The 11,143-nt window shown below is 38.2% G+C and overlaps 1 protein-coding gene across 1 annotated transcript; it reads left to right on the top strand.

The window, feature by feature from the left end:
- Positions 1-233: 233 nt before the first annotated feature.
- On the top strand, positions 234-1,946 carry LOC129501400 (UDP-glucose 6-dehydrogenase-like). Its single transcript, XM_055312521.1, has one exon. The coding sequence runs from the start codon at positions 236-238 to the stop codon at positions 1,718-1,720; it is 1,485 nt and encodes a 494-aa protein (XP_055168496.1). The 5' UTR covers positions 234-235; the 3' UTR covers positions 1,721-1,946.
- The last annotated feature ends 9,197 nt before the right edge of the window (positions 1,947-11,143 follow it).

The raw sequence follows: 11,143 nt of genomic DNA, 5'->3' as shown, positions 1-11,143 counted from the left end.
AACAGATAAGAGAGAGCCTTTACACAGTTTGATGTGTAAGAACTGTGTTAAGAACACATGTGTTCCTCATGTGTTAAGAACTGAGGAAGAGGAGGGCGGGGCGTGCGGGGAGCGGAGGTCAGGCGGAGCAGGGCGAGCGTGCAGAAGCTGCTGCAGCGCGGCCCACGGCGAGGAGCTGTCTGAGCGGTCGGGACCGGAGCAGCCGCTGCGCTCGGTGCCTGGAAACGGTTTAATCATGTTTGAAATTAAGATCTGTTGCATTGGTGCGGGCTATGTTGGAGGACCTACATGTAATGTCATCGCTCATATGTGCCCTGAAATCAGGGTAACCGTTGTTGACGTCAATGAATCTAGAATTAATGCATGGAACTCTCCTACACTTCCTATTTATGAGCCTGGACTGAAAGAAGTGGTCGAATCCTGCCGAGGAAAGAATCTGTTTTTTTCTACCAATATTGACGATGCCATTAAACAAGCTGATCTTGTATTTATTTCTGTGAACACTCCAACAACAAAAACGTATGGAATGGGGAAAGGTCGCGCCGCAGATCTGAAGTATATTGAGGCTTGTGCCAGACGCATTGTGCAAAACTCACATGGGTACAAAATTGTGACTGAGAAAAGCACAGTTCCAGTGCGGGCAGCAGAAAGTATTCGCCGAATATTTGATGCAAACACAAAACCCAACTTGAATTTACAGGTGCTGTCCAACCCTGAGTTCTTGGCAGAAGGAACAGCCATCAAGGACCTAAAGAACCCAGACAGAGTACTGATTGGAGGGGATGAAACCCCAGAGGGCCAGAGAGCTGTGCAGGCACTGTGTGCTGTGTATGAGCACTGGGTTCCCAGAGAAAAGATCCTCACCACTAATACTTGGTCTTCAGAACTTTCCAAACTGGCAGTAAATGCTTTTCTTGCCCAGAGGATCAGCAGCATTAACTCCATAAGTGCCCTGTGTGAAGCAACAGGGGCTGATGTAGAAGAGGTGGCAACAGCCATTGGAATGGACCAGAGAATTGGAAATAAGTTTCTGAAAGCCAGTGTTGGTTTTGGTGGAAGCTGCTTTCAGAAGGATGTTCTGAATTTGGTTTATCTCTGTGAAGCTCTGAATTTGCCTGAAGTAGCTCGTTATTGGCAGCAGGTTATAGATATGAATGACTACCAGAGAAGGAGATTTGCTTCCCGGATTATAGACAGCTTGTTTAATACAGTAACTGATAAGAAGATAGCTATTTTGGGATTTGCATTCAAAAAGGACAGCGGTGATACAAGAGAATCTTCTAGTATATATATCAGCAAATATTTGATGGATGAAGGTGCACATCTCCATATATATGATCCAAAAGTACCAAGGGAACAAATAGTTGTGGATCTTTCTCACCCAGGAGTTTCACAGGACGACCAAGTGTCCTGGCTCATGACCATTTCTAAGGATCCATATAAAGCATGTGATGGTGCCCATGCTGTGGTTAGTTGCACAGAATGGGACATGTTTAAGGAACTGGATTATGAATGCATTCATAAAAAAATGCTGAAGCCAGCCTTTATCTTTGATGGGCGACGTGTCCTGGATGGGCTCCATAATGAACTACAAACCATTGGCTTCCAGATTGAAACAATTGGAAAAAAGGTGTCTTCAAAGAGAATTCCGTATGCTCCTTCTGGAGAAATTCCAAAGTTTAGTCTTCAGGATCCACCAAACAAGAAACCCAGAGTATAGACATCGCCATTTTTATTTGTAATTTTTTTGGTACTTTAGAATAGCAGATATCTATCTGATATTAAATGATAAATGAACCAAGTGTTTTTAAGGAAACAAAGCTATTTTTTTAATAATCAAATTTATACTAGCGGTATGGGAATTAGCATATCTGGTATTACGAATCTAGAATATTTTTTACATATTTTTATAATGTTGTTACCTCAGTGATTGGATGAGTGATAATCATGTTGGTTTTAATTGTGTCAACTTTTGTAAAACAAAAATTAAACCTCAAACACTTTTGATTATACAAAATGTTCATAGGCAGCACTTTAATATCACATCGTAAAGGAAAAGGCACTCTTCAGTTTTTCTGATCATTGGTTTATTTACTTGTCATTAAATCTGTATTTTAAACCATGAAATTGCTATTCTGAATACTGGGCTAAGCTGGCCAGCCTTTCTAAAAGTGTCCTGGAGACTTAGAGGCATCTGGCTTAATTGGGTAACCTGTTTTCAAGCTTTTCTTGTCTCTCTGAATATGGAAGGAAGATGCAGTGGCAGGATGGGGCCCTGTGTGCTTTTCTCTCTTTTCTTTTTTGAATGTGCTTAAAACATTTTCCCTATACTTCCATGTTACCAGTGACCCTGAAAGTTTGGTTTGAGTTAATGTTCCTTTGCTCCTTTTGTTTTAAGGAGCTGTGTCGTTGTTGTTTTAGCCCAAGATCATCACTGTTCATTTCCAGTCAATAAAATAAGACTAAAAGGCAATTTTTTTAATCATGAAGAATATATCAGTATTAGTCTAGTTTATTCTTCACTTCTCGTTTTTTCCCACTGATCATTATTTTTTTTAGTGCAGGAGACAAAAATATTTGTTACCTTAATTTTGCATTTTATTTCTGTAACTCATTGAAGTTTCCTTTTTCTTTAAATAAGAAAACCAATATAATCTCATGTATGAGCTTAATGAAGCAGATTTTTAGAAATTATGTATGGCATAATTCTAAAATAAGAATTTCTGTATGTTTTCATATGCTCTTTTCTTATGTCTCTTATTTACTTATATTTTATTTTCTCTTGTGCTTTATCATTATTGAAATATGTCAGATGTCCATCTGTTGCTTGTACTATGCTGAGAATGTACAAATAAAGTTGAACAGATACATGTCTCATCCTTTAGGAATTTTGCAGTTCAGTACGAATGCAGAGACAAATATAAAGATGAGGATAGACATCTACAGATATCACATACATAAATAAAATATTCTGTATCAAAAAAAAAAAAAAGAACTGAGGAAGAGGAGTAACCCAACTCTGTATACGTGAGGTCCAAAAGATAGTAACAGGCTCTGGAGCTGGGAGTAACTGTTGGAGGGAGGTTGGGAATCTAGAATCCAAGTAGAGAAAATCAGCCTTGGGATCACCAGCTCATTCTGAGAGAGAGACACTAAAGAAGGCCTAGTAAAGGACTCAGTTTCCAATGTAATCTGTAGCAAAGATTTTCTACCATGTGTGAGTGAGGGGCTCAAGTGGCTTCAAGAGAGAGATATAAGAATAATAAGTTCCAAAAAAAAAAAAGAATAATAAGTTCCTTTGTCCTCAAAGAATTTATATTCTTTTTTTTAAAGATTTTATTTATTTACTTGAGAAAGAAAGAGAGAGCATGAGCAGGAGGAGGGGCAGAGGGAGAGGGAAAAACATACTTCCCACTGAATGGGGAACCCAATGTGGGTCTCAATCCCAAGACTCCAAGATCATGATCAGCTGAAGTTAGACACTCAGCCAACTGAAGCATCAGTTGAGCCACCCCAATGCCCCAAAGAACTTGAAGCATCAGTTGAGCCATCCCAATGCCCCAAATCCTATCCATCTCCAAAGGCCTAGTGTTTCTTTCTCCCAGTAGACTAAAGGATCTTTAGGAGTCATATCATCTGGCAGGTAGAGTGCATTACATATGAAGGGTATTTCAAAAAAAAGTAAATATAAATGAAAGTTAAAATGTCAGACAGCAAATTATAATTGATAAATCAATGAGTCAAATAACAAATGTGATAGGATTTCAGAAGAGGCCAAAACATTTTGAGCTGGTCAAGAAAGGAAGGACCTGGAAAGATGAATAAGATTCTGCTAATTATGTAAACACAGGAAGAACATTCCAGGATAAGGGAAGTCTGTAAGCAAGGGTGAAGAGTTAGGAAGAATTGGGGGGAAAATTTAAGTTAGACTCCTACCTCATACTGCATACCAAAAATGAATTTCAAAGTATTAAAGGTTTAAATGAAATAACATATAATTTTAGAAAAAAAATGGAAGATTGGTTTTATAATTATAGGAGTGGAGGACACCTTCCTAAGTAACACCTTGAAGCATAAACATATTTTTATGACAAGTCTTCATAAATAAATTTAAGAGGAAAAAGTAAAAGAATAGGGGAAAAGTTTACAACACATATGTGGCAAAGACTTGTTTTCCATAACACATAAAGAAACTTTTATAAATCAATATGAAAAGAAACTCAAGACTTCTGATTTCTGGTCTGGCATAAGAAGCCTGGAAGTTGTCACTTGGTCCTAACAAGTAAAAAGTTGAACAGATGGAAAAATCAACAAATCTCCCTAAGTCCCTCAGAGAAGTGAGGTCACAGGGCAAACCACTGCCCCCGAAATTGGAGAAAACAGGTGAATACAGAGAATCACAACTTACTGGAGCAGAAACCTCTGCAGGAAACAGTGCCAGGAAAACAAAGTAGGTAAGCTTAAACTGTAATGGGCAAGTTGCCAGCCAGTGTCAGCATGGCAAGTTGCCAGCAGCCATCAGTATGACAAGTCTGAAAATTAAAAACTCCAGGAGAAACCAGTGATGGGGGACCCTCCCCCCCTTTTGTGAGTTTACCTTCAGGAGCATGACCTGATTCTCAGAGTGAATATTAGAGAAGGGTCCCCTCATGCTTCCAGCAGGGAGAATGGGCAAGTAATCATTTGGAAATACACCAGAGCATTCTGATCTTAACAAAGCCTTCCCTAGGGAGAAACTATTTAACCAGAGCCAAAACTATCTGTGGTTTTTCAGAGCCTAACCAAATTGGTGAAAAGAAAATAATTCTAGCCCACTCTACTCTTCCATGTGGAAGAAGGGAAGTTTCCCATTTCAGCCCACTCTATCTATCATTTCTCAACTAAGCAGAGGGGAGAAACTAGGAGAAACACTTGTAAAGTTCACAGTCCAGAGGCAAATGTTCATTAAAAGACTACAAACTAGTCACAGGACCATCACGGGCTTATTTACTGAAGTTCCCATTACCTCAAGTCCAGCTATTAAGGAAAAAAATCACAACATAATAAAAGGGTTAAAAAACAGGAGTGGATCAGTCAGTTAAGTATCTGACTTTTGATTTTGGCTCAGATTATGATCTCATGGGTCATGAGATCAAGCCCTGCATTGGGCTCTGTGCTCAGTGGGAAGCCTGCTTGAACATTCTCTTCCTCTTCCTCTGCCCCTCCCCCAACTCAAGGGTACATGCACTCTCTCTCTTTCTCTAATAGATAAATAAGGGGTACCTGGGTAACTCAGTCAGTTAAGTGTCTCACTCATGATTTTGGCTTGAGTTGTGATCTCAGGGTTGTGGGAACAAGCCCCACATTGGGCTCTACATTCAGCATGGAGTCTCCTTGTCCCTCTCCCACTGCCCCTCCCCCACTTACTCTTTCTTTCTCAAATAAATAAATAAATAAAAATAAAAAATGAATAAATAAATCTTTAAAATATAAATAAAAGGATAAAAAACACAGTTTGAAGAGACAAAGATTCATCAAAAACAGACTCAGGCATGGTAGAGATGTTGGCAGAGAATTTAAAACAATTATGATTAATATGCTAAAGGCTCTAACAGATAAAGTAGTAGGTAGGGAATGTAAGCACCTAGGCATATAATATTCCAATTGCAGAAAATCAACAATACAGAAAACATCTTGTAAGAAACCAGAGGGAAAAACCACCTCACTGATAGAGGAGCAAAGATAAAAATTACAGTTGACTTTTCTTCAGAAACAATTCAAGCAAAAAAGAAAAAAGAAAGAAAGAAAGAAGGAAAGAAACAATTCAAGCAAGAAGAAAATGAGTGAAATATTTAAAGCACTGAGAGGAAAAAAAAAAACCTACCAACACAGAATTCTATACCCTGTGAAATTATCCTTCAAAAATGAAGGAGAAATAAAGACTTTCTCAGATAAGCAAAAATGGAAAGAATTTGCTGCCAGCCAACTTGTCTTGCAGAAAATTGTAAAAGAAATTCTTCAGAGATGTGAAATGATATAGGTCAGAAACTCACATCCACATAAAGAAAAGAAAAATATCAGAAAAAAATAGGTGAAAGTAAAACAGAAATTTATTATTCTTATGTTTAACTGATTGAACAGACAGGCTTGTTCAAAATAATAATAGCAATAATGTATTTGAGTATGTATGCTTAAGTATATACATATGCTTATGTATGCTTAAATATAAGTGAAATGAATGACACAATGATACAAAAGACAGGAGGGAGGAATTAGGATTATTTTGTTATTATAAGATACTCATACTACCAGTTAAACCATATAGTGTTATTTGCAAGTGCACCTAGATTTGTTATACATGTATATTGCAAACCCTAGGGTGACCATAAAAAAAGAAGTATAATTGACATGTTAAGAAAGGACAGAAAATGAAATCATATAAAATGTTCAAGTGAAACCACAAAAGGCAGAAAAATAGTAGCAAACAAAAAAATAGGAACAAAGAACAAAGGCAACAAATAGAACACAGAAACAAATATGGTAGACATCAATCCAATTATAGCAATAGTCGCTTTAAATGTCAATGGTCTAAATACATGATTTAAAAGAGAAAGATTGTGGGGCACCTGAGTGGTTTAGTTGGTTAAGTGTCTGCCTTCAGCTCAGGATCTCACAGTCCTGGGATCAAGCCCTGCATTGGGCTCCCTGCTCAGCAGGGAGTCTACTTCTCCCTCTCTCTCTCCTTTTGCATCCTACCCCTGCCACTCACACATGCATGCACTCTCTCTCTCTCTCTCTCTCTCAAATAAATAAATAAAAGAAAAAATAAATAAAAGACAAAAGATTGTCAGAATGGATTAAAAAAGAAGACCCATCTGTATGTTGTCTACATGAAATCCATTTTAAATATAAAAACACATAGATTAAAAGTAAATAAAGAAAGCTGTATCGTGCCAATGCTGATTCTAAAAAGCAGAAGTTGCTGCATTGATTTCAAAGCAGACATCAAAATAAGGAAAAAGAGGCATTATTTTTTATAAATTTATTTTTTATTGGTGTTCAATTTGCCAACATATAGAATAATTACATAACAATAAGGGTCAATTTTTCAAGATGACTTAGAAATCCTTAATATGTATGTGCCTAACAACACAGCATCAAACTACATGAGGGAAAAATTGATAGATCTGCAAGGAAAAATAGGAGAATCTGCTACCACAGTTGGAAATTTCAACTCTAGACTATCAGAAATAGATCCAGAAAGCAGAAAATCAGTAAAGACATAGTTGAATTCAACAGCACTATCAATCAACTGGTTATGATTGACATCTATTGACCACCTCATCAAACAACAGCAGAATATACATTCTTCTCAAGCTCATATGTAATGAGCTTGATATGTTTCCTGAGGTGGAGGAAACAAAATAAAAAACTATTGGAACTACATCAAAATAAAAAGCTTTGCACAGTGAGGGAAATAATCAACAAAACTAAAAGGCAACCTACTGAATGGGAGAAGATATTTGCAAATGACATATCCAATAAAGGATTAGTATCCAAAATTTATAAAGAACTTATAAAACTCAACTCCCAAAAAACAAATAATACAATTAAAAAATGGCAGAAGACAATGAACAAGACATTTCTCCAAAGAATTCCAGATGGCTAATAGATACATCAAAAGATGTTCATCATCATTTACCATCAGGGCAATGGAAATCAAAACCACAAGAGATATCACCTGTCAGAATGGGTAAGATCAACAACACAAGAAACAACAGACGTTGGTAAGGATGTTGAGGAATAGGAACACTCATGCATTGTTGGTGGGAATGCAAACTCAGGCAGCCACTACAGAAAACAGTATGGAAGTTCCTCAAAAAGTTAAAAATAGGACTACCCTAGGACCCAGCAATCACACTACAGAGTATTTACCCCCAAAATACAAAAACACTAATTCAAAGGGATACATGCACCCTTATTTTATAGTAGCATTATATACACACACATATATATATACACACACATATATAACGGATTATTATTCAGCCATAAAAAAGAATGAAATCTTGCTATTTGCCACAACATGGATGGAGCTAGAATATAATGCCAAGCAAATTAAGTCAGTCAGAGAAAGACAAATGCCATATGATTTCACTCATATGTAAAATTTAAGAAACAAAACAAATGAACATGGTGCGGGGGAAAGGAGAGGCAAACCAAGAAACAGACTCTCAACAAACTGATGGCTACCAGAGGGGAGGGGAGGGTGGAGGATGGGTTAAATGGGAGATGGGTATTAAGAAGGGTACTTGTGATGAGCACTGGGTGTTGTATATAAGTGATGAATCACTAAATTCTACATCTGAAACTAATATTACACTGTATGTTAACCAATTTGAATTTAAATAAAAACTTAAAAAATTAAAAATAAACATAAGTGTAGATGCAAAAATACAAAAAAAAAAAAAAGAAAAAAAAAGAAAACCCAAAAGAAACAAAAAAAAAAAACCCACAACTCTATGCCCACAAATTTGATAGCCTGGATGAAATGAACCGATTCCTTGAAAGACACAATCTGCCAAAACTCACACACAAAAAATAGATGATCTAAATGGCCTATGTTTATTAAAGAAATTGAATCAATAATTTATAACCCTCCAATACAGAAAGTACCAGGCTCTGTTGCGTTCACTGGTGAATTGTACCAAACATTTAAGGACAAAATTATATCAACTCTCTACAATCTAACTGGAAAATTCACAGATATGTGGAAATTAAACAATATACTCCTGATGAATCAATGGATCAGAGAAGAAATCAAAAGGGAAATCAAAAAATATCATGAGACAAAAGAAAGCTGAAACACAACATACCTGGGGATCCCTGGGTGGCTCAGCGGTCTAGCGCCGCTTTCAGTCCAGGGCCTGATCCTGGAGACCGAGGATGGAGTCCTGCATCAGGCTTTCTGCATGGGGACTGCTACTCCGTCTGCCTGTGTCTCTGCGCCTCAGTCTCTCTGTGTCTCTCATGAATAAATAAATATTTTTTTAAAAAAAGAAAAAAAAGAAAGAAAGAAACACAACATACCAATATGGGATGCAGCAAAAGCAGTTCGAAGAGCAAAGCTTATCATAATAATTGCCTACATTAAGAAAAAAAGAAAGATCTCAAATAACCTAACTTTATACCTGAAAGACCTAGAAGAAAAAGAATAAACTAAGCCCAAGGTTAGCAGAAATAAATTGAATAGTCATTACAAACACAGAAAAGACCAGCAAAACTTAGAGCTGATTTTTTAAAAGATGAAGTTGACCAATCTTTAGCTAGAGTAATGGAAAAAGAAAAAGACTCAAATAAAAATAAAAAAGGACACATTACAGGGAATACCACAGAAACGCAAGGGTTCAGAAGAGACAACCATGAACAATCATACACTAAGAAATTGGATAATGTATAAACAATGGATAAATGGTTAGAAACATACATCCTACAAAGACTGAATCAGGAAGAAACAGAAAATCTGAATAGATCCATAACTGATAAGAAGGTTGAATACGTAATTAAAAATCTCTCAATAAAGAAAAGCCCAGGACCAGACAGCTTCACTGGTGAATTCAATCAAACATTTAAAGAATTGGGCAGCCCGGGTGGCTCAGCGGTTTAGTGCCATCTTCATTCCAGGGTGTGATCTGGGAGACCCGGGATCGAGTCCCCTGTCCAGCTCCCTGCATGGAACCTGCTTCTCCCTCTGCCTGTGTCTCTGCCTCTGTCTCTCTGTGTCTCTTATGAATAAATAAATAAAATCTAAAAAAAAAAGAGAAAAGAAACATTTAAAGAATTAATGCCAATCAATCTTTGGTGTGCCTGGGTGGCTCAGTCGGTTAAGCATCTGCCTTCCACTCAGGTCATAATCTCAGGATCCTGGAATCCAGCCCCACATCAGGCTCCCTGCTCAGCAAGGAGTCTGCTTCTCCCTCTCCTTCTGGTCCTCCCCCTGCTTGGGCTCTCTCTCTGTGTCCAAATAAAATCTTTATAAATAATTAATACTAATCTTCAACACTTCCACAAAAACTGGTGAGGAAAAAACACTTTCCAAACTCATTTTACAAGGTTACTATTACCCTGATGAAGGAAGGAAGGAAGGAAGGAAGGAAGGAAGGAAGGAAGGAAGGAAGGAAGGAAGAGAAATTAATTACAGGCCAATATCCCTGATGAATATAGATGCAAAAATCCCCAACAAAATATCAGCAATCTGAATTCAACAGCATAATAAAAGGATCATACACCCGGGCACCTGCGTGGTTAATTCCGCTAAGCCTCTCTCTGCCTTTGGCTGAGGTCTCGATCCCAGGGTCCTGGGTTTGAGCCCTGCATCAGCATCATCAAATGGCATCAGACTCCCTGCCTGAGTCTGTCCCTCTCCCTCTGCACCCCACCCCTCTTGTGTATGTTCTCTGGCTTTCTCAAGTAAATAAGTAAAACCTTTGGGAAAAAGAGGATCTCATACCGTGATCAAGTGGGATTTATCCCTGGGTTGCAAGGATGATTCAACAGGTATGAATCAATCTCTTGATTACACGGAGGATGTGGGGAGGAAGACCAGAGGTACATGTCTTCCTCATCACAGATCCAGGCTGCACACCATCAACTTGACTTACCACAGCTGATGCCGACTTTGATCACCTGACGGAGGTTTGTCAGCTTGCTGCACCGTAAAATTACTCCCGACCCCTCCTCCACCCCTGCCTTTTTCTGTTCTGGACCCTAGTCAGGAAATCCCAACCTGGAGCTCACACTTAGGGCGTAGCTACGTCAATTACCTGGAATTCTGCATGGATTTCCGTCTCTACCGCCGCCCCTCTTGTATTTATTTATATCGGTACAGATCTATGCATATTTATTTATACTTTGGGTTATAATCCAAAACTATTTTGTTGCTCCAACTGTGCAACTTTGTCCACTGGAAGCACCCCAGCGGGCTCCTGTGTTCCTCGTAAATCGTAATATGGACAGCTGTCACGCTCATAAGTAAGAGGTCTTTGGGATCCTCGGTAAGTTTTGTGTAAAGAGGATCTGAGACGGAAAAGCTCAAGAACCGGGGCTCTAAGGGACCCCTTACTTGACCCAACAGCACATGTGGGCGTGTGTCTGCAGGAGGGGG

Source organism: Nyctereutes procyonoides, unplaced genomic scaffold (assembly GCF_905146905.1).
Source record: "Nyctereutes procyonoides isolate TBG_1078 unplaced genomic scaffold, NYPRO_anot_genome, whole genome shotgun sequence".
NCBI classification, from domain to species: Eukaryota; Metazoa; Chordata; class Mammalia; order Carnivora; family Canidae; genus Nyctereutes; species Nyctereutes procyonoides.
The sequence above is the reverse complement of the archived record's forward strand: the minus strand, read 5'-3'. Positions and strand labels throughout refer to the sequence as shown.

Bases quoted from the DNA above. Each gene is read 5' to 3' on its own strand.
- LOC129501400 (XM_055312521.1), top strand. From the start codon at position 236: ATGTTTGAAATTAAGATCTGTTGCATTGGTGCGGGCTATGTTGGAGGA.